This window comes from Streptopelia decaocto (genome assembly GCF_964273445.1).
Source record: "Streptopelia decaocto genome assembly, chromosome: 8".
In the NCBI taxonomy this organism is placed as follows: Eukaryota; Metazoa; Chordata; class Aves; order Columbiformes; family Columbidae; genus Streptopelia; species Streptopelia decaocto.
The window spans coordinates 7,480,695-7,503,410 of NC_138662.1; the positions used below are offsets into that span (position 1 = coordinate 7,480,695).

The 22,716-nt window shown below is 53.5% G+C and overlaps 1 protein-coding gene across 1 annotated transcript; it reads left to right on the forward strand.

Moving 5' to 3' along the window:
• The first annotated feature begins 1,029 nt into the window (after positions 1–1,029).
• TRAIP (TRAF interacting protein) lies at positions 1,030–22,423 on the forward strand. The gene is made up of 15 exons (XM_082060078.1): positions 1,030–1,216; positions 2,389–2,446; positions 3,696–3,779; positions 7,841–7,880; positions 10,477–10,604; positions 13,590–13,684; positions 14,269–14,382; positions 15,338–15,425; positions 16,961–17,050; positions 17,269–17,357; positions 18,113–18,268; positions 18,469–18,517; positions 19,020–19,145; positions 19,692–19,742; positions 21,150–22,423. The coding sequence occupies exons 1-15, from the start codon at positions 1,119–1,121 to the stop codon at positions 21,276–21,278; spliced, it is 1,395 nt and encodes a 464-aa protein (XP_081916204.1). The 5' UTR covers positions 1,030–1,118; the 3' UTR covers positions 21,279–22,423.
• The last annotated feature ends 293 nt before the right edge of the window (positions 22,424–22,716 follow it).

A 22,716-nucleotide genomic window follows, 5' to 3' on the forward strand; every position in this document is an offset into this window, starting at 1 on the left:
GCGCCCCCCTCTGTACATAGTCCCCGGCATGGTGTCCCCCCCACCCCTCGCCTGCCGCCCCCTTTTCTACGTGCCCCGACGGAGAGCCGGCCGCGGGGCAGAGCCCTGCATGGAGCCCGTCCTCCCCGGACCCCCAGCCCCTCCTGGCCCCCTCGGTGGCTTTGCCGGTCGGTCTGTTCCACCCCCCTGCTCTCTCAGTCTGTCCCCCGCCACCGTCCCCCCCAGGGATGCTCAGAGATACGGGGCAGCCCCCCCGGCCGCATGCCCCGTGGGGCTGGGGGGTGTTGTGCGGAGCCGCCCAGGACACGTGTGCATGCGCGGGACCGCGGGTGGTGCCGCGCGGGACCGCGGGTGGTGCCCCAGTGGGCAGAGCACCTGGCAGCTCCTCTCCCACCCGGGCCTCTGGGGGGTGCGTTGGAGCGGGAGGGGGAGCATGGGGCCCCCCGCCCGGGGGGCGCCACACGGCCCCCAACGCCTTGTGTCTGCAGGATCCCAAACGACCCCCCCCGTGCCTCCCTCCGGTCCCCGCTTCCCCCCCCGCAGCTGCATGCCTGCAGGGCCGGCTCTGCCCGCGGCTGCCGCCGGCGCCCCGTGCGCCCTGTGCCCCCGCACTGTATCTCTGGCAAATAAAGACCCCGCTGAGGACAAACTGAGACAGCACCAGCGCCGCCTGCCCTGTCTCTCTGTAGGGCCTCGTGTGCCGGCAGCTGCCTCGCACGCCGGTGGCACATGGCGCAGCTCTCGCCAGGGCTGAGCGAGGCGGGGCGGCCCGGCCTTGCTGGAGCCGACATTACTGCCCAGGCGGTGCGGGCAGCGGGGTCCTGCGGCAGCTCGTCCCGCCAGGAAGGTACTTGGCAGCCCGGCCGCCATCGTTAGGCTTCAGGGTACACGGGTGCGGCGGGCGGCAGGACCCGGGGGCGCGGCCCCGCCCAAGGACACGCCCCCCGGGGCCCGGCCCCTGCTCCTGGCTATAGAGCCGAAGCGCGGGTCCCAGCGCTCGCCTAGTGAGGTCACTTCCGGAGCGGGCCGGAAGCGGCAGGCGGGCGGCCGGGTTTGAATCGCACGGCGCCGCGCGGTGGCCCTGTCCCGGCCCGGGCTCTGGTCCCGGTCCGCTCGCCATGCCCATCCGCGCGCACTGCACCATCTGCTCCGACTTCTTCGACAACGAGCGGGACGTGGCGGCCGTGCCGTGCGGGCACACCTTCCACCGCGCCTGGTGAGCGGCCGCCGCCTCCCAGGGCAGCGGGGCGGGCGGGGACTCGGGACGGGCCCGGCGGCCGTTGGTTGGGGCAGAGGGAGCAGCGCCGTAGGGCTGCGGGGTCCCACAGCGGGGCGAGGCGGTGCCGGCGCCCGCAGCCGTCCCGGGCGGCAGCCCCCTCCCCGGCGGCTCTGCCCTGGCTGTGCCCGTGCCCTCTGGGCCCCGCTCGGGCCCGGTCCCTGAGGAGTCGCCTCCTCCCCACCACCTGCAGAGCCCCCGCCCACGGTGGCAGCGATTCCCCCTCGAGCGGGGTTACTGGAGCTGCCACTCTGCTACCTGTGGCCCCCTCCCTGCGGTCCCTCCCCGCTCCGGTGCTGGCGGTTCGTCCCTGCATAGGGTGTTTGTCTGGAAGCATCGGGGCTGAGTTATGAGTGGAGCCCCCCATGCAGTTTCATGCTTTTTGCTGGAGCTGTTTAGCAAGTGTTCGTGCTGGAAGGAAATTGTTCTGAGGAAATCAGTCCTGTGCAGGGGGAGGGGGCTGGCATTTGCCTGTTTCCTTGGCCATCTCCCTTGGAGACGGGCCACCACTGGCTGGTGCCATGGTCACCCCTGAGCCAGTGGCAGAGATGGGACTTGCTGCCCTCTGACAGCAGTGGAGGAGGCAGAGCTTGCATGGGTAACCTGCCAGCTCCAGACTGCTGCCCTGCTCCAAAAATAAACGGTGCTGAGTGTGATGTGATGGTTTAGTTGAAAAATGCATTAGTAGCTCCCCTGGGGAGCCCGACAGGTTTCATTCATCATCTCAGAGCAGAGACTGGCCCGATGTCACTCACGCTGCAGGGCGGTTTGGTGTCGATGGCACCCGTTGGAGCTGACCAGACCGGGGAGCTCTCAACTGTTGCATCCTGATATAGCAGCTCTTGTGCTGCTCGGCATGTGGATCCGTTCACTTCTGTGAAGCTACAGTTGTTCAAAGACTCTCTCAGGGACATCTGAGCTTTGTAAAAAGTCTGCCCTGGTGAAGATAAGCTGGCACGCTAAATTCAGCTGGGAATTGTCTTGGAGGCGAAGGTAGAGTGCATGCGCTGGAATGCGGTGTTCCCGTTAGCTGCAGCTCTGGACTAAATGTTTGTGTTTCTGTTTTAAGTTGGTAAGAAGGATTTACTGTAGTTTTTCTTTTCCTTTCTCAGTCTCTTCCAGTGGTTTGATACAGCACCAAGCCGGACTTGCCCACAATGCAGAATCCAGGTAAAACCATAAACTCTGTGCACCTCTGTGTTTCTGTGGTGTGATGGTCTGCTCAGGCGCACTGAGGAACTGTGGTCTGGGCCTGTGGTGACACAAGGAAAAGGTTCATGGTGTGAAGTGAGATAACTTTCCCCGAAAATACGTCTCCAATGGCTTAGAGGGTGCACTCCCCTCCCTTCAGCCACCCCTCTGATCAGAGGGCTGGTCTGAGGGCACCCTGTTGCTGTCTGTGTTGTAGTTCCTCTAGAAAGGGTCTCTGCTTTCTGTGGCTTTTATTTAGGCTGGGTAAGTGTTGACATACTGATAGAAAGGACTGGAAGAGATTAATCGGGACACCAGACTTGTGTTTCTGGAGTATCCTGCTGCTCGCCATCAGGAAGCCTCCCGCTCTGCTGCACATGGGCCTTATAATGGAGTCCTTGCTTTGCAGCGCGCAGCCCTTCATTGCGAAAAGCAAAGGCTGGGGAGGGAAGGATGTGCCCATCTGCTGAGATGGAAAGCCAAGGCTTGGTGATCCAGTGGCCTGAACTTCTTTAAAGTCCTTTGTGTCACCAGCCTTGATGCCAGCAATAGGTCTTGGTGAGTGGCAGCTGCAGGAGATGTTGCCTTATGCTCAGATGTAGGTTTTTAGCCAGCTGCAGCTTGGACTTGTTCTGTGTTCATGCGTTTTTCTTCCTGTCAAGGTCTTGGCCCTTGTTCCTTTCCTGACTTGTTGATTCCCTCTGTTCTTCGCTACCTCTTACCTCTCTGGGTTACCATGGAGTTATCGCGAAATAACATCTTATGTAGCAGTAACTATGCAATTAGCTGGTGTCATGACTGTATATAATACTTAAAACACAAAGCTGTAGCTGCATGGGGGAGGTGTGGAGAGCTATCAAATTCAATTACAGCACCTTCTGCCTGCAGAAAGCAGCACGTACTTCTGTCTTAGGATCTGGCATCGTGTTAGCTCAGCGTCAGCTGCTCCGGCCTTGGCTGCCAGAGAACAGACTGCGCTTGATTCAGAAATGCCTGAATCCTTCTGCTGCAGCTCAGGAGCTTGGCTGGAGCTGCGGTCCTGAAACTCAGTGGGGGGTCTGCTGCTGAGCCAAAGCAGGGCATCACCACTAATGGCCTCAAGTGTGTGATCTGACTTGCCTTTTGTGGTTTTGTGACAAGGTGGTACCTTCTTCCCCTCCGTCTGTCATCTGTAGCTGCTGTGTTTCCATATCTGTGCCCACCAACCTCTTCTGTCTCCTGTGTTTAGGTCAGCAAAAGACACATCATCAACAAGCTGTTTTTTGATGTGGCACTGGAGGAGCAGACAGCACCAGATGCAGAGACCTTGCAGGTAATGTGACTGGGTGGTTCTTCTGTTGTGTGGTGCTTCAGCATCTTGGAAGCGTGGCCTGGGCTACCAGTTCTCTGCCAGCAGCTGCTTCCTGAGCTGGTGCTTGCTGCGCTGTGCTCATCATTCAGACCTGAAGCATATCAGTGTCTCCTGCCTGTCGCTGTTCTCTCTCTTGGTCCTGGCCCACTCTCACCTCTGTGACAAGGAAGTCTCCGTGTGGTGGGTTAGTTTCCCCTGACCAAATCTTGTGTGGTGACTTAAGAGGACACCTCTATTTCACTGCTCTTCTGGTTCTCACCTTGCCTGGAAACCACCTGAACCAGCATCAAATAAACAACCAACTGTTGCCTCTCCCTTGAGCCTTAAAGCCTTGGGGAAAATCCCAAATGCAATGAATTGCTGCCAGCGTCTGTGGCTGGGTTGTGTGTGAGCCCTGCAAACCCCTTGGGAAAGGAGGGTTGTTGGAGGAAGCACCACCTCCTCACTTCTGTGCAGGCAGGTTTGCACGTACGGTAAGGAAACGGGGCAGGGTGGTGATAAAATCTTGGTTTCCCAAGCGAAAAGAGGACAGGGACTGTCTGAAGCTGCACCAGTGGGGGTGGACAGTGCGGAGGCTGTGTCCTCGGGGTGGACTGGGCTCAACCTGCTGTGCTGGGTGATGTTCTCCAAGTGCCACCTTTAAGTGCAGAGAGCTGGGGGTACGCAGGGATGAATGCAGAGTGGCTGTTCCATGTTCTCCTCCTTTGGTTAGTGCAAATGAAGCACAGCTCCTTATGTCTTGGAGTTGTCTGTTCCAAAAAAAAGTAATGGGTTGACCTTGGTATAATGGGATGCTTGTACCCTCTTGTGTTTAGAATCAGCATGTGCAGTGATTACCATAATTAGCAGTTGCCATGACAATGCTATATGTATATCCCATGTTTTTAAAATAAAGCCAGCCAGACTATAATGTCAGTAGCACTGTCATTCTTGAAGACTGCTAATAAAGAAACCAAAGGCCAAAGTATGCATGCTGGGGAAATGCAAAAGCATCTCTGGGCACTTGAAGCTGTGTACCCCAGAAGCACAGCAATGGCTGGAGCGGATAAACGTTGCTTTTAGTGCATATTCAGGTCTGTTCTCACAAGTGTAAATAGATGAGTGAATCAGAAATAGGTTGACGGGAGAAAATTGCCCCAGAAAAAACTTTCTGTTCCCTCTTCCCCCACCCCAGGACCCGAGCTGGCTTCCCCCAGCCTCCCCCTCCAGGCAGGCTGTGCTGGTGAGCTGATCCCTTGCTCAAGGGCCGGATTGTGGAGCCGCTCCTGCACATCAGGCTTGATGGTAACTCATCATGCTCCTGCAGAGTTTGTTGTATGGTTGTCTGAACATCTAGCCCTGAGAATGCAGCTTTTCTAATGCTGTGGTCACTATCTAAGGGGAAAAACTCAAATATTTTTTGTATAGATTAGCGCACTTTGTAAGGGTATTTACTGCCACACGCACTGATTCAGGTTGCTGCTGGGCTGATGCTGTTTTGTCACCAGTCACACACATGTTGTGTGCTGCCTTGTTTCTGGAGAACATGGGTGCGCATCATAGGTGGGATTTAATTTCCATCTAGACTGGAGTTCTGTCTGCAATGGAGTTTCTGGTTCTGGCCTGGGCAGCAGTTCAGCAAAGCAAACATGCAGTGGGCCATTCCCGGTCTCTTTAGAACCTGAGAAAAGAGTTGGTGACATCCTCAGCCAGAAGTGACTTCACCTGAAAAAGCCCCCGAATCCAGGGTTTGTTGCCAAACCCTGCCTGTACCTCTGAGATCCTGGGCGTCACGTGGCACTTGGCTCCGCAATCAGCTGGAGCTGTGTCTGTGCAGATGTCCTGAAGTGAGTGTTTGGCCTCCTGCCTTGGAAAGGTCAGGCTGGGGCAAAAGGATGTGCTTTGTGGTGCTGGAAAGCAAGAGTGCGTAGCTGTGGTCTGCTTGTCATCTTGGCGAGACAAATTTGGGGTACCTCTCTGAGAACCAGGCTTCTGTGCCCAGTTCTAAGTTGTGGGAAGAGCTTCCTCAGAATCCAAAACCTCTTCCTGGGGCTGTAGAACTATCTGAATTATCTTTTGGATAATAATTGTCTTTGGCACTATCCCTCACTCTTGCTTTTGCTCCTAAGTGTTCGCAGTCAAAGGGGCATTGGGGCTGCTTTGTGTCCCACCACACTGGGCATCGGTTTTGACTAAAACACTGGAGGGAACTCAGTTCCCTGGAGCAGCTGCAGAGCACAGGCTGAATGCTGTGACATGTCCAAGCGTTCCTGGGTGCTGAGCTTGGGTTATCCTGGATTGCTCTTAAAGGTCATCCTCAGCAATCAGAACAGTCTCCATGTGGCTGTTCCCAGAGCAGGAAAACTGTGAGTTTTGGGGTGAGGCTGTCTGGAACCTGACACTTCCAGCTGTTTGTGATCTTCGGAATGGAGAGTCCTTATTCCAAAGGAGACTAGGAGACTTTGGCTTGTTCAGCTTAGCAAAAAGGAGGCAGGAGGAGGAGGAGGATTCCTGCCTGTAAACCTGCTGAGGAGGGTAGGAACCTGGGAGGACAGCTGTCTGTGGTCCAGATAAACTCCTTTGATCTTGGGAAAATGTGGTCTTCTAACTCAGGCTGGCAGAGAGTGAAAATTTGGGGCAGCCTTTGGGAGCCGTGCTGGAGGATGAGGGATTTCAGATTAAGTTGATGAATGAGGTAATGTTACATAGATGCCCGTGGTAGCCCAGGATTTCTTTGCTTTCATGCTAATTAGCACATCTGGTGAGCTCACTAATCGTTCCTGAATAGGACTCTGATGCAAACACTCCAGAATAGTTCCTGCAGCAGAGTTAATTCCATGTCAGGCCTCCAGCTGTTGTGCCCCCGGGGGCAAATCCAAGTCCGCTCTGCTAGGCTTTGCATTTTGTCTCTTCTGCTTACTGAGCTTTACATCCCGTATTCTCTTTCATGCCTTTATTGTCACAAGCAGAGCCTCACTCTGCTCCCATCAGCTCCATGGTCACTGTCAGTGCTATTCTCAGCTCTGATTTGCATGTTATGTTCCGGGTTGCACAGATTTGTGTGCTCTGCTTCAGTACAGTGTTGGCATTTTATTGTGGTTTTATTCCACTGCAGTTCCTGCCTGACTCGTTACGTGCTTTCCTCTGCAGTTCTCTAACACAGTTTAAGTCATCTTCTGTTGACTCTTTCCTGCATATATTTCTCCCTCTATTTAAATATATATATATACACACACACATATTTATTGCCCTTTTTTGTAACCGTTCCGTACTCCCTTTGGCTATTTGCCAGTATTCATAAGTCACATCACTTAATTATCTATAATTCAAGCTATGGGGCATTTGCTGCTTCTTTCTGGTCCTTAAGGAAGGTGTTAGAAACATCTGACCTTCCCAGACCCTCGTGGCATCCAGGAGATTTTATGTGCCCTTAGGTTGGTTCAGGTTGGTTTATCACCGATCTGTTTATGACCATTCGACTGAGCTGTTACTCATATCAGCATCCTGAACTGCAGTGACTGTAGCGTCCATCAGAGTGCCAGCTGGTGCCTTTGCTAGTACACTTCCTTACCTTTTTCAGGCACTTGGACCTGCCCACCTGTCTCCCACCTGCACCCAAATAAAGTTCACTTCAGTTCAAAGCAACCCTCAGTCCCGTTAGTCTGGCAACATCCCTGCCTTATTGCCTTGTTTAGGTAAAACGTTATAAAAATTGTTCCTGTCTGATTTCCTGTGTTTCCCTGAGAGCCTTCCAAAATTATTCAGCTAAAACAAGATGACTGACAGTGTGAGAAACACAAGGTTGACAAGGCTAAGACGAAACTGGGATCTTCTCTTCTCCCCTGAAGGATGCCAGTTGGAGGTGCTCTTTGCATTCCCACTGATAGTACTTGCTTGTAACTTGGTTCTTGCTGTTACTGTGGGCCCTTCTTAGCACCTGGCCAGTGCAAATGTCCTTCTGAGAAACTTCTCAGCTCCTTTTAAGACCTGGTGAAAGCTCCCGCAGGGCATTTCCTAATGGCGTTTTCTGTGTTGTGTTTCAGAATGAACTGGACAAGGTGAAGGCTCAGCTCTCTGTGAAAGGTGAGTTCCAGCTGCCAGTGGGGGGTCAGCAGGTCCTGGGCTCTGCCTGTGCCAGGCTGCTCGGCTGGGCTTCAGGAGCCCTGCACAGAGCCCAGCCCTTGCTGGAGCCCAGCCCTTGCTGGAGCCAAAGGCGTGATGCCGGCTGCAAACTCTTGTGCTGGAGCAGCTTTTTCTGAGGTGAAACCACCTAAAGCTGTACAAAGCTTGAGTGACAGAACCAGAACCTGCAGCCTGGCCTAGCTCTGCTGTAGCTGGGGAGCTCACTGCAAGTTTAGAGACATATATGCGATTTTTTTTTTCTGCCCCTCTTCCTAATTGCAAGCTACAAAAGTGCAGAGCACAGCTATATCTGGAGCAGGCTTGCTGAAAGCAAAACCCTTGGTTTGCTTACTGGGAAACTCACAGCTGCACATGGCAAAGGCTCATTCCTTCTGACAGATGAGGGCGTAAAAGCAGTGCCCAAAAGCAGCAGTGGGGAGACTTTGGATTTGTTTGGCTGTTGCAGTGCCACATGTGCGCGCGAAGAGCAGACCGAGTTCAGAGTATGCGCACTTCCATTTTCCCATCTTTAATTTTAGAGGATGTTTGAGGGAGGCAGGAAAAGCAAAAGCCCTGGAGACTTGTCGATGGGTTTTAAGCATCGTCTGTAGGCAGCCTGTCATCAGAACATGAGTCATGAGCAGCGAAAGGAAAATGTCAGTCTGAGTGACAGAAATCCAAAGACACACTAGCAGAAGGGGGAAAAGAAATTCTTTAAAGAATGCTGGGGGCTCGCCCACGCCCTGAGAGTCGTCTTTCCTCTGCTTTCCCTGCGTGCACGAGACAGACATGAATAGCCAGGAGATTGAGGATTCAGTAGTTAGCTTGAGAGCAGAATTGGATGGTCTGCATGTCTCTATTCTGAGGTGTGTTCTCTTGCCAGCTTGGTTGAGTTTAGTGACTTGGTAGAGAGCCAAATCTTCTGGGAAAGGTGGCTGGGACTCTTGCTAGGATGTTATCCAAGAAAAACTGCTTGAAGGCCTGCTCAGCTTCTCAGCTGCTGGTGAGTAGAGGTTGGATTTGACATCCCCTGTCCCATTCTCTTTCCATAGAAATGAGTAGCTCCTTCCCACCTCCTGCCTCCTTTGCTGTGGGCACTCTGCTCTCTGGTGGTTCTTGTGTATAAATTCTTCACTTGAGGATGTGCTCTGTGCTGTAGAGGAGCTGTGTAATTACCAGTCTCTGAGCAGCTTTCAAATGCCTCTGGAGGTGCAGAGCTGCGATCAGCCCCAGCAGGCACTGTGGGAGGCACTGAATGAGCTGCAAACTCATTCCTGCAGCACGGGGAGGTTTGACTTCTGCCATCTGCCTCTGGGCAGCTGGGAACGGAGGAGGGGGAAGCCCTGACTCTTTTGGTGGCTGTGGAGTCCCTGCAAACGCAGGGGAACGTCTCCAGGGTGTGCTGCCTCTGGTGAAGAAGGGTTATTCAGATCGATGGAGAAAAAAAATGCTTTGCTAAGAAAGAAGTATATCTCTGTTTCCCTTGCCACCTGTGTGCTTCTGCTGGGATCTGCTCTTCTTCCCCAGTCCCACGTGGCTGTTTTACTGGCTGATCGAGCAGCAAAGCTGCACTTCAGGTAGTGCTTCCTTGGGACGTGCTGGCACAGTTTGAAAATGGGTGGTTTGCAAGGAGGAACAGCTTTTTGGAAAGGCCTTGACTGGTTCTCTGCTATCATCAGGCTGGAGCCATGGACAATTTTAGCAAAGATGCTGAGCTGAAGACTTCACCCTGCTCTCAGCAGGGTTAGGCTGAGGAGTTATTGCTTTCCCTCATTGCTCAACTGCTTTGAGCTTTCCAGTAATGCTGGCTGTTCCCTGCTTAGGTCTGTCAGCTCCTGATGCTGATGGTTGCTTTATGAGCTGTTCTTCCCTTGCCTCAACAAAACAAATTGAAATCTGGTGCTGTTTTCCATCACCTTCTCTCCGGTGGTCAGAGGCATGTGCTTGGTTCCTGGTTTGCCTGTGTGCAGAGGAACAGCAGGACTCCAAGTTTTGTGACCTGCAAAAAGTGGGTGCTCTGGGGAATCTACGTAAGCTGTCGTGTGTTCTGCAAAGCCCCCACCTGAGCTCTGCTTTGCTGCCTCTTGCTGTAGGTGCAGCAGCGAGGTGGGTCACTGTACGCAGCCGCCCAAAGGGCTTCCCTGCACATCAGGCTTCATGGGGAGAGCATGGGCTGGGGGCTCAGCTCTCCAGCTCTGCATGAGCTTGGTGTAACCAGAGAGAAACGTTTTCCTTGTGCCAGCCTGGCTTTGAGAGCAGGCAAGAGTTAAGATGCATCAGCTTAGTGTTAGCAGGGCTGGCACTGGAAAGCTATTAAAGGGAACTTTTTATCTTTAGTAAAGAAAATCTTGAAGCCTGCTGGCACTGGGAGAAGCAGTTGCTCAGCACAGACTCTGGTGCAGACAGCACTCGGGGAAATGGCTCCATGGGAACAACCAGCTCCGGCAGCCTGGAGCCCGAGACTGCAAGCAGTGGCTATTTGTTGTGCTTCTGCTGCGATGGGGCAGCTGAAGTCTGGGTTGCTGGGCCATGACCTTTTTTTTGTTCTCTTTTCCAGAGAAAGAAAAGCGGGAATGCCAGGCCATTGTGGATGGGCTGAGGGACACTCTGGATGTGCGCAATGCCACCATAGAGTCGCTCCAGAAGGTGCTGGGAGAGACAGAGATGCTGTGCTCCTCCCTCAAGGTACCCTTCCCATCCCCAGCAGGACTTCAGCACCAACTGTTGCACAGTTTTGTTGAAGGTCTCTGCAAGCCTTGCTAATAAAGAGATTGTGCTGGTGGGATTTTGGATCTGGTGCCTCGAGCCTCGTGTCTCCTCGATCTCCATGTGACAGGAGGGCAGTGAAGCTGGGTTTTCATTTTGGGTTTATTCGTCTGAAGCAAATGGTGTTGCTGGTCTCAAGGTCCTGAGCACGCTCCACTGGGGGGTGATTTGGAGGCAGAAAAGCCAGGCTTGTGGCTCACATACAAGTGGTTTATGCTGAAGGCAGAGGTGGCCATGAGGGGGAGAGATGCCAGCCCAGCCTGGGGGCTGCTGGCCAAGCCTCGCTAGTGAAGCGGCAGTGCTGATCATAAAGGTAACAGCACGAACCGAGAGCAGGAACTGGCCCCAGCGCCCCATTGCCGAAACACTGGCTCCCTGCGGTAGAATGTTCTTCTGAAATGGGTTTAGGCCAGACGGGATTCAAGGAAAATTAGTTCCTTAGTTAGATTGGAGGAGAAATCAAACTGAAATATATGGAGGGGGAGTTGCAAGCTTCAGCTGAGTGGGATTTGATCCAGCTAACTCTCCTGTCTCTGTTCTGTTGCCAGGGTTTTCCTTCGGTTAGGTTAGTAATGTGTGAAGTCCAGGGATCAAATATTCCTGTTGTGTTTCAGCACACAGTGACTCAGGGTGTAGTCACGTACTGAGCGTAAACAGCAAGTGGAAGAGGGGAAGAGCAGGAGCTGCTTTGTTGAGATGTCCTGTAGTGAGCAGAGTGACTGTGCCTGGGCGGTGGGCTGGGCAGTCCCTGCTGTGTGCTGGTGACACACCTGTCACAGGAAGATGGGTCCAGGCGGGGGGTTGTGGGCTGCAGGCTGAAAAGTGGGGAAGGGATCATCTGCCTTTCGCAAGGTCTCTGTTCCATGGAGTATGGGAGAATCATAGAATAGTTTGGGTTGAAGGGACCTTCCAAGCTTATCCAGTCCAACCCCTGCCATGAGCAGGGACATCTTCACCCAGATAGGGCTGCTCAGAGCCCCATCCAGCCTGGCCTGGGATGTCTCCAGGGATGGGGCATCCACCACCTCTCTGGGCAACCTGGGCCAGGCTCTCACCACCCTCAGTGTAAAAAAATTTCTTCCTCATGACCAGCCTGAATCTCCCTTTCTTTAGTTTAAAACCATCACCCCTTGTCCTGTTACAACAGGCCCTGCTCAGAAGTGTGTCCCCATCTTTCTTATAGGCTCCTTTTAAACACTAAAAGGTGGTAATAGCCTAAACTACATCGTGTTCCTTGACCTGCAAGGCCAGGTGGCCCCATGAGAGCTTGTAGATAGGTTGTGGGGTTGTCCTTCTGTGTGTCACCTGCTGCTGTCTCTTCCTGAAAGGAACCAGTCTGGGAGGTCTGCCTGACACCAGCAATGTGCTGCTGTCACAAGGCAGAAGGAAAGATATAGTAAGGAATTAATGCCGGACAGGCCTTGCTGTGAGCCAGTACAACTTAACTTTGCCTGCCCACAGGATTATATCTAACCTGCTTGGGTGTAAAGGCAGCTTGGGCCATGCCAGAGATGTTCTGGGTGTACCAGGCAGGGTACTTCTGATGCTCCCTACTCCTGCGGAAACAATTGTGATGGTGGAAGCTGGTGCTTGCTGCTCAACTCAGCTTTTCTGTGCTTGGCTTCCCTGCCTTGGTATCTCAGGAGGAGGCTCTGTGCTTATCTTGCCAGTTGCAAAACCCTCCATATATGCTTAAGTCCTTTTAATGAAAGCTGGGCAGAAGGGTTAGGGACCTCTAGGTGTCTTTTCTGTGGTGTACAGGGTTTCCCAGCTGAATGCCAAGCACTGTCTTATGCTGCGTCATTAAAGATTAAAGCACTAAACGTCTGCAGTGAAAACAGAGGCTTAGCTGTCTGTGACACCAGTCAAGCCCACAGACTGTGAGCCGTTCCCATCTTCTGCTCGCACCATCAGCTGCTGCTGAACCTTCGTGTTAGAGTTTGCTGCCTTTCAGGCTCTCTGAGGCCGGGTACTCTACTCCAGCCCGGCACAAAATGCTGCTGTGGGGACCTGAAGTGTCGAGAGCTCTGGTTAGCAAGAGCTAAAGATGAGCTCTGCTTAAGTGGGAGTAACACGTGAGCCTGCAATGTTGTCCCTCTGCAAAGCCCCAGCAGTTTCACACGTTTGGTTTCTGTGGCAGGAAGTGGATAAAATCCTTTAACTTCTGTGTGGAAGAGAGATTTCCGAGGCGATGGCCCTTGGCCAGGCCTCTCCCTGGGGTCAGCACTGTGCTGAAACCAGGCCCAGAGCCTTCCGAAGGTGCTGTGTGAGGCACACGCAAACCTACAAAACACAGGTGCATTGGAATGGTGCTGATTGGGACCAGCTTTCCTTTATTCTGCCACACTGCAGATCAGTGCTTTCTCAGCCCAGTCGAGGTTCTCTGTCACTGCTGCCTGCTACTGGGGAGCCTGGAAAGATGAGAGAAGTGCCCGGGTGGGTGTCTGGTCTCCCAGAAGAGACCTACTCAGCATTCCTATTTATTTAAGCAGCTAATAGCAAGGAGAACTGGGAGGCTAAAGCAGAGGGATCAGCTGTATGTAGAGGAGAGAGCAATTTCAAGGTTTGCTTGCTGGGGACTCCTTTGCTTGTTGAAAAACTGTCGCTGTGGTCAGGGTGCTGCACAGCCCCCAGCCACTCTCAGCAGCAAGGAGGCTGTGATTCCGTTTCAGTGCCAGACTCATGATGCGATTAGCACTGAGACCCTGCTGCGCTTGCAGGGAGCAGAGCTTGGGGTGCAGTGGGGAGGGAGCTAAACTTGCTGTAATCCTGGGCTGCTGAGGTGGTGATAGCGTTAAGAGCCAGTGTATGCTCCCAGCTGCCCGCAGTGCGCATAAGCCAGGATGTTTCTCTAACAATCCCTGGAGCCTTCCTAACGGTCTGCATATGCTTGCTTCTCTGCAGAAGCAGATGAAATTCCTGGAGCAGCAGCAGGAGGATAACAGAAGTTCAAAGGAGGAGGCCCGCCGCCTGCGGAACAAGCTGAGAAGCATGGAGCGGTGAGACCCTGGGCCTTGTGGGCTGGGCTGTGTGCCTCTCCCCACGTCGGAGGGGGGTGGTCCTGCAGTGTCAAGCCCCACACGCTGGGTCATCTTACCCCATAAGGTTGGAAACTGCTGCATTAGCAGGGCTGTCCTTGCCTGTCCGTGCTATTGCCCTGCCATGTTTCCAGACGCTGCTCTAGGGAGAGCAGCTTAGGGAAGCAGCAGTAAGGTATGCTGCTGTGTGCACGCTGGCCTCCTCTCTGATGCTTTGAGTGTGGCTACGGGTCATTCCTGTTATTAGGGGATGCTGGGGCAGAATCCCAGCCCAGGAACAGTCACTATAGGGCCCAAGATGTTCACCTCACGTGCAGTACATGTGTACAGCTGCCCCTTCACTGTCCATGTAGCTCTACTCTTCCCTAGAAAAAGCCCTGCTTGTGGCAGGGCAGTTGTCTCTCTGTTTCCCCACACAACATCCAGCATGCCTGCAGCAGAATCTTTGTCTGCACCAGCTCCTTGGGGGGAAGTGGAGCTCCAGGCTCTTACCTAGCTCTGTTTGTGACTCATGAACTGAGGATACTTTTTTTTTTTTTGTGCAGGATTGAGCTGTTGCTTCAGAGCCAGCGCCCTGAAGTGGAGGAGATGATCAGAGAGATGGGAGTCGGGCAAGCAGCAGTGGAACAGCTTGCGATCTATTGTGTGTCGCTGAAAAAGTAGGTGCTGCGGGCCTGGCACAGCTGGCTCATGCTGTCCTGGGGTCCCCAGGGAGAACCCTCTGCCGAGGACCAGCAGGCGCATGGGCTCTGTGGAGCTCTCACCGCCTGCTTGGGCCTCTGCCGGGTTTTGCCTGACAGATCCTGGGGACCTAGATTGGAGCCTGTCACACTGAACTGTTCCTCTTGTCACTGGTGACATGCGTGTCACCATGGGAACTATCTCCGGAGCTGTCAGTGCACCTATGAGGTGATGATTATTATTCCCTCCCTTCTCTTCTTGTGCCTGAGGGGAAATGAAGGAATGAGGGGCTCCAGGTCATACCCTCTGCTCCATCGCTCTGCAGCTGCAGCCTTGGGCATTCTCTGGCATGGCCAATCTGCAGCACTGCCCTCCCCTACCTGGGAATCCATCTGATCCTGCTGGGCAAGGCCACAGCTTCTGTGAGGCTGGTCTGATGGCAGCTGAATAATTGCAGCTTCAATACAAAGCTGTAATGAGGCGAGTGTCCCTGCGGTGTAATTGGGAATGAATGTGCATGGCCAATAGTGTGAAGTCTGAAAAGTCACTTAAGCAAAGCTGCCAGCATGGAGGCTGCCCTGTTGTCTGTCTGTCTTTTCCATTAGCAACTGGAACGTCTCTAGATCTGGTTTCCATTTTGCTGGTGGATTCTATTTGTGCCCTGTTCTCAGACATGGTATCCCTTGTGGTATTTTTTCTCCCCCATGGTTTAGCGCAATGTTTGACACACTTGGTCCGTGTTGGTACACTCAGCTCTGTTCCTTGAAGAGCTTTGTGTCTCCTGTTTGTGGTTTTTTTTGTGTTTTTTTTTTTTGTTTTGTTTTCTGGTGGCTCTGCAGTTGTAGAGCTTCAAATTAAGGGTCTTGCCTTGTCTCTGAGTTGTTCTGGCTCAATCCTTCTGCAAACAACCCGACTCCTCTGGTCTCTTTGCAGGGAATATGAAAACTTGAAGGAGGCTCGGAAGATCTCTGGTGAGATGACAGAGAAGCTGAAGAAGGAGCTGTTGTCTGTCAATAACAAGGTAAAGGGAGAATGCAACTTGTCAGGGTGACATCTGGTCTGTAGGTCCCTGTCAATAACTGTGCCTCAGGCTGTCTGCAGTGACTCCTCCCATGATGAGCGGTGGGTGGTGTGGGTGGTGTGGAGGTGTCAGGCTGGGGTTTCTGGGTCAGTCTGTGGTGCTGCGGTGAGTACAGCCTCTGGGGACGCTGGTGGGGCAGCATGTGCCGAGCCAGCCGCAGTTCGTCAGGGAGCCGGGACTGGAAGGCAGGAGCAGGCAGGTGCTCTACCACTTCCACTGGCTTCTGGAAGCAGCACTGCCTTCATCCTGCCACACTGCCGAGTGTGAGCTGCCAGCCCCTCCTGCTGCAGAATCAAGCCCCTAGGAAATGTGCTAAGGGGTTTGGAGCCAGCTCCAGTTGAGCGGCGCTTAGCCTTGGCCTGGTACAACTGAGTCACACCCATCCTTGTGCCTTCAGCCAACTCAGCTGGGCCAGGGCTCCTGCATGATGCTGTGCCGAGGCAGGCGATGTTCCCAAAGTGTGGTGAGGATGTGCAGGTGGCTCTGCACAGAGCCTGCCTGGGCTGGTCCCAACCTGGCACAGAGCTGGGAGGTACAGACATGGCTCTAGTGCTGTGCTCCAGCTGCTCTAGCCCTGCCTGGCCTCGGTTAGCTCATGTCAGGAGGCACTTTCTGTCAGTTCTAGTACCTAGTCCCCATGAGAAGTGTGTATGTGTAACTCGCTCTCCAAGCCGCAGGGGTTCACTGGGGCATCCCTGTGTCCAGGTTCACAAAGTGGGAGACTGTGGGTGGATTTAGCCTCTTTTTGTTACTTGACCATAGCTTGGCCATAGCTCCCTCAAATGGAGAAGGAGGTTCTGGGATTGCTTTGCTGCTCTCCAAGGCAGTTAACCCCCTGCACGAGGTGCTGTTGCTGGAACCAGCCTGAGGCCATGCCCAGCTGCAATCACCAGTTTGTGTCCGGAGGATGCGAGTCAGTGCACTCGGGCTGTGGGCTCAGCTGACGAGAGCTGACTGTACCGATACGCTGTGGGCTGGCCCAGACTCCTGCACCACAAACGTCTCTGATGTGGTAGCGGTCCACTCCTTGACCCCTGCTCCTGGCGTGCTTCCCCTTGTGAATCAGGCCTGTCCCTGTGCCAGCACTGCTGATGCACAACCAGCCTCCGGCCTGTGGTTTGGAGTTCCTGCACTCTGGTGCGTCCAAAGTCCTGCAGGAATTCAGAATGCAGCCACCAAGTGTTCGAGCAGGGAAAAGCTGCCATCATCAAGCATAGATGCTCAGGAAATGCTACAGCAGGAAGATTTGTGTTGGGTGAGCAGCCCTGGAGATCCCTCTGCAGGCAGCTGGAGGAAATGGGCAGGTATTTGGTTGCTCTGAGAGAGGAGAGGTTGGTCAGACAGGAAAATTGAGACCCTAAACAGAGGCAAGCAGCTTGTGCTGCAGCCCATTCTGCTCTCCCTGGGGATCTCTGCCCTCCCTGAGCTCTGTGTTGTAACTGGCACTCTGCTGTTTGGGGGGGTTCATTCTGCAGCTCCAGAAAACCGCTTCAGAATTGGAGAAGACAGAGGAGGAGTTAAAAAGCACCCAGAAGGATCTGAAAAATGCGGACAAGGAGATCTTGGTGAGAACGTTGTTCCTCAGTCTGCAGTAACTGGCAGCTGGCCACAGCCTGCTGCTGCAAAGCCAGGGGTTCTGCTGGCTTCTGCTCACTGACTGGCTTACCCAGCCCACCTCACCTCTCCAACTTGCTCCACCTGATGCTGATTTACAGAAAAGGGGCAAAGTATCTGCAACTAAATATTTCCTTATCTTGCTGTCTGCTTTCCCTTTTCCCTCCAGAGTTTGAAGAAGAAGATAGACATCCTGCAGGACACTCTGAAGGTCCCATCTGTAACCAGAGAGACACTCAGTCGGCTGGTGTTTGAAAGGTTAGTGACATGCATCCTCAAAGGCCAAGGATGGAGATGGCAAGTCCAAAGTAGGAGCTTTGCGGGGGAAGCAGAGACATGCTCATCTGGCAGGCATCGCAGTAGCATGGTCATTTTACTCCTTGTATTCTATTTTGTGAGATTTTTTTTTTATTGATTGGTTGGGTTTTTTTTTTGTTGCTGACAAGGTGGTGGTTGGTTTAGTTAGAAAAAGTGTGTGTTTTGGAGGGTTTGGGTCAAGATGGGATGGAAGAACAGACTAGGTTTTGACAAACTCTTTGTCACTGTGTCCTGCCAGAGAAATATCCCTAAAGCTGCTCCTCTGATTGCCTCAGAGTTGGCCTTCCAGTGAGCATGTCCTGGTGTATGGGCATCAGGGATCTTAGCCAGGCAGAAGAACCCAGCCTGAAAAATGGCATCTTTTACATTTTTATCGAGCCATTCCTTGCGAGGAACCTGTGCTGTTACCCCAGTACAGCAAACTGGGTCGTGTACACAGAGCAGCAGCATGCCAGGGCATTGTTCTGGATGCTGCTGTTGTAGCACAGGCCGTTTGAGGGTGAACAGCAGTTTGGGACACTGACTGTAAACTCTGGGATTCAGATTGTCTTTTCTTTGACCTGTAAGCAGAATGGGGCTCTGATCCTGGTCCCACTGCTGTCTCACAACTCAAATCGCGCAGCTCTGTCTTCCTCTCACCTGCTGGGTGGCAGGTGGTGGCCTCCCGATGGCTGATGCTTTGCCTGGCCTTGCAGCCCTGCTCCCGTGGAACTGCGGCAACCAAAGCTCCATCGCCCGGCCCACAGTGATGAGATCAATCTAGATGCTACTTTTGATGTGGACACCCCTGAACATCAGCCCTGCAGATGTCTCTGCAGCCCTGCAAAAAGGCCGAAGCTGGATAAAAAAACGTGAGTTTTTCCTCATCTTTCTGCTTCTAAAGGAGATCAAAGTCTCGCTTCTTTGGAAGCTGCTGTGTGACATCAGACGGCTCTCCAGCTGCCTGATGTCGTGCTGCAAGTTTTGTCATCATTTGCTTGGCCTTGTCTGTCCTTGCCAGCTCCACTCAAACAATAAATCTCTGCTGATTTGCTCCTTGGGCTTCTTACAGGCCTCCTGTGGTAAATCTGGCGAAGAAAGTTCTGAAGGAAACAATGGAGGTAAAAGGGCTAATCTCGATTTCTGCATCACCTCTTTGATTCTGCTGTTAATAAGCCTGGGACAAAGGACCCATTTTCTCTGTGTTGGAGGTGCTGTGACTATAGACTGGCCCATCTACAGAACTGCAGTACATTCTTCAAAGTTCTTTGCTAAACAGTCTCCTAGAAACACTGAATTGCTGCCTCAGGCCTCCTGGAGCCGGGCAGGAGAGGGAGTGTGGGGACACATGTCCTGTTTATCCTGCCTTGGGTGCTTGGCAAACACATGGAGCTGACCCCAGGGGCTGGGGGGTGAGCTGGGGTCTATTCTCCCAGCCTTGCTGGGTGCAATGTCCTACCTCCCAGGGTGGGAGGCTGGAAGCTGCTGTTCTCTGGCCTGACATGAGATCAGCAGTAACCATTACCCTAAATAGCTGTCTGTGTTATTAGTGCTCCCTCTATGTGGACTAAATTCAGCAGATCATGCTGGTTAAAGGGCTTTTCTCATTATTTTGTGGGACAGAACTGGGCAGATGATCTGGAGGATGATGCTCTTAAAGGACTCCTGCCAGGATTCATCAGGAACTCTGTTATCTCCAAGAAGCCATCTTCGGGCAGCTTGCTGGCTCCCCCCAAGAACACAGGCACTGTAAGTGTGACCATCCAGTTGGTGAGCGTGTTGAGGGCTGGCACTGCACACCGCTGTCCTGAAGTGACCCTGCAGGAGGAAGCAAATGAGGCTTTTACCTTGCCACGTAGCAGTGTGTGGAAAATAAATCTTGGAACATGACCTGGCTACTTCCCAGTCCCGCAGAGCTCCAGGGATGACAGATGCTCATTCCCTTTTTGGCAGCAGACTAAATGGCCATCCATGTCGCATTCCTCCATCTCCTTGGAGCTTTGGGTGTTTTCCTCTTGTTCCTCAATCCCAGTGATAAAACGCTAAGCCCTTCTGCTCCATGGAAGGCCTGCTTACTTCAGAAAGTGCCCAAGATACCCCAACTTTGCTAGTATCCTTGGGTCTGCCTTTTTCTGAAAGTGAGGGCTTAGTACAAGTACAGAGTGTTTCCAGGTGCTTGTAACCCCTCTCCAGAAGCTGTGGCCTGCAAGGCTGCCGCTTCCCCATAACCAGCATGAGGAGACATAGCCAAGGCTCTGTGCTGCTGCTCCAGACTCATTTCTTTCTCTCTTCTAGGTGAGGATGGGGTATGATGGCTTGGGCGGCAGAACAAAGTTCATACAGCCTGTATCCTTTCCTGCAGCTCACATGGCAGTACTGATGCTGTGGGTCCTCTTTCGTCTTGGCCATCTTGGGGAGTCCTTCTCTGCAGCCAACAAAAAATGGGCTGGGATCCTAATGTAACCATCAGATTTCTCTCTATCTGGCTCTGAACAAGCCTGAGCCCAGCGAAGGCTTCAAGGACCTGAACTTGCTGAGAGCATTATCAGAGGTGGCTCACTTAGGGGAGCACATCAACTGGAAACCAGTACCCTTTGCAGGGACTGCCCGTGCCCTTGGGAGCAGCAGCGCAGCCTCCTGGCCCTGTGCCTGCCAGCCCCTGCAGCCGAAGGCCCCATTCCTGCAGGAGGCTGCTGCTCTGCTGTGCCTGTGCTGGTGGGCAGCCCTGCGGTGGGCGAGGAACTGAGGGCTGAGCTCGCCCAGCGCAGAGGGAGCTGCTCGATTCCTGCTCCTCACACTGAAACAGTGTCCTCTCCCCACAGAGGCTGCTTCTCACCCGCCTTCCCTGGGCGGGACTGTCAGAGGGATGTGCGCTGCACGTGTGGCTCTAGCACTGCTCTAGCTCCTGGTGCTGCTTTTGAGGTGTTTTTTGCACTTTTTCTAGAAACCAGGAGGCTGAAGCAGAGAAGAAACAATCAGCTGGAATGTGTGACTTGCTGGGAAGCTCTGGGCTGCTGCTTCCATGGCCTCATTGTGGCAGGGTGGAGGTATCCAGTGGCAGGGAGATGCCTGAACCAGATCTCTGGGGCCAGATGTGCCCGTGCTGCCAGCCTGAGGGGACTGGAAGGGTAGACGGCTGTCCCAGGGCTGCCTGGCACATGGCTGGTAGAGGAGCAGCTTGTTTCTCTAATCCTGAGCGCTGCAGCATGCTAGTTTGTGTCATGCTGCAGCTCTGCTGCCCTGGCCTGCACCTGCTGGGCAATGCTGCAGCAGGCAGCTGGTTCAGACCTGTTACAGTTCAGTCATGTTTAGTTTCTGGGACTTCTGTGTCTCTGAAGGTTTATTCAATGCCATGTGAGTTAAAGAGGACTTGTTGCTCCCAGGGCTCTTCCCTGGGGGTTGCTCTGCCTTGGGAGGCTGCAGGCTCAGGCTGCCGTGCCTTTCCCTGACTGGTATCCTTGCTCACACACGCCAGGTGCATCTTGAAGCGCTGGTAGATGCTTAAATGCTGTTTTGTGTGCAAGGAGTATCACAGAAGTGGGAAGCATTCCTTGACTCATGGGCAGGAGCCATGTCTGAGCTCTGCTGTGAGCTGGGAGACAAAGCCCAGCCTGTCCTGCAGGGAGTTTTAATTTGGGTGCAGGTGCATGGCCGGGGCCCAGGGCTGTGGGCCAGGTCAGTCTGCAGCAGGTATTGGATCACTTGCGTCGCCACGGCCTTGGTCTATAAATTCCTTGACAGTTTTACCTCCAGACAAACCTGGCAGAAATCCGCCCGTTAGCAGTGAGGAACAAGAAGAAGGTCTCCAGGCCTGTGTCTGCAGCTCCCTCCGCATCGTCCTCCAGCAGCAGCCAGGCCAGACTGGACAGTTTCCTGCAGTAAGAGCACCTGGGAGCGGCTGGGCAGCGGCTGCAGGGCTGAGCGCGGAGCCCAGAGCCTGGCATGGGGCAACGCGCAACCACCGCTGTGCAGGGGCTGTTTACAAAGCACTGATGCTGTGTTGTAGGAGAGATGAGCTGCCCTGGGGAGAATCCTGGCCCTGCAGCAAGCTGACAGGAGACCAAGCCTCTGCCTAATGCTTGGACCAATTTACCCCCCTCGTTTTACTCCTCCTTTCTCCTATTTTCATGCAGAATAAACAGGTTTTTCGCACCTTCTGGCATGCTCACAGCTGTGCAGTTGCTGTTGGGCTCTCTGACGTGCAGTTCTACCTGATTTCTTGGATGCAGCTGTGAGCTGGAGATGCAGGAAGGGGATCTGGGATCTCAGTCTGGAGCAAGAGCCCAGAGAAGGGACCTGGACCAGCTCTACACCTGGTGTGAATAGTTCCAAGAAAGTTTCCTGGAGGAAGATGCGCAGAGGAGAGAGCAGTGCTGGCCTGCATTGCTGCAGGGTGGTTGTATATTCATCATCAAATTGAACACCTTGCCTCTGTAGGCCTGTGTGGGCTGGGGAGACCCACACCAAACCTGGGGGATGTTCTGCCTTGCCCTGGTTTGGGCCATGAAGATAACTGCAGTTTTGCAGCCTGGACACTGAAATCGCTGACCTGGCAAAGAAGGTGTTGGGGGTGACTCCCTGCCCTGCTTGGAAACAGGGAGATGTCACTTCTGTTCTTGGCATGTGTTGGTGTGGAGCTTGTTTGTATGGATTTCTACTTCTTTTTAATGAGATTGTAGGTGTTTTGTTCTTTTGTAACTTGCCTGCCTAGTGATCTGAGGGTTTGGAAGGGCCTGAAGAAGTGCTGGAGAATTACTTCCATCGGGGGAGGGGGATACTGGGGCTGAACCTGTCTGGGGTTCTTCAGCTGGAGATGTGGGACAGGAGGTCTCCTCTCGCCCCATGGCTGAAGTGGAGCTGTTCAAGCTGCAAGGAGCAGACTTGAGTGAGGTACCTTGCTACCAAACTTCGTACTGTACAGATTTGTGATGTTTCCAACTTCCAGCTGCTTCAGGCTGGAAGCCTCAGTACCTGGGTTGGCTAAAAACATGTCTTTAGGGAATAAAACATGCTGCTGTGCACACTTGTTAGCACAACTGGTTCCTGAGCATTTTTCTTCCTACAGTGGCTCGAGGTGGAAGGCTGAGCTCAGATGCTGAGCGTGGGGTGACGTATATGCCTGACCCTCCAGAAACCTTTGGTACGAGCTCTGGGGAAGCAGGTCCTGCTGCAGGGAAGGGCTGCAGTGGGGTGAAGCCGTGATGTAAACGATGCTGAACCCGGGGGCAAGGGCAATGCCTGCAGAACATGAGCTGCGTCTCGTCTGCAGCACTTGGGGCTGGCTGCTGGATGACAAGGAATGGGTGGAGAGTCCAGAGGA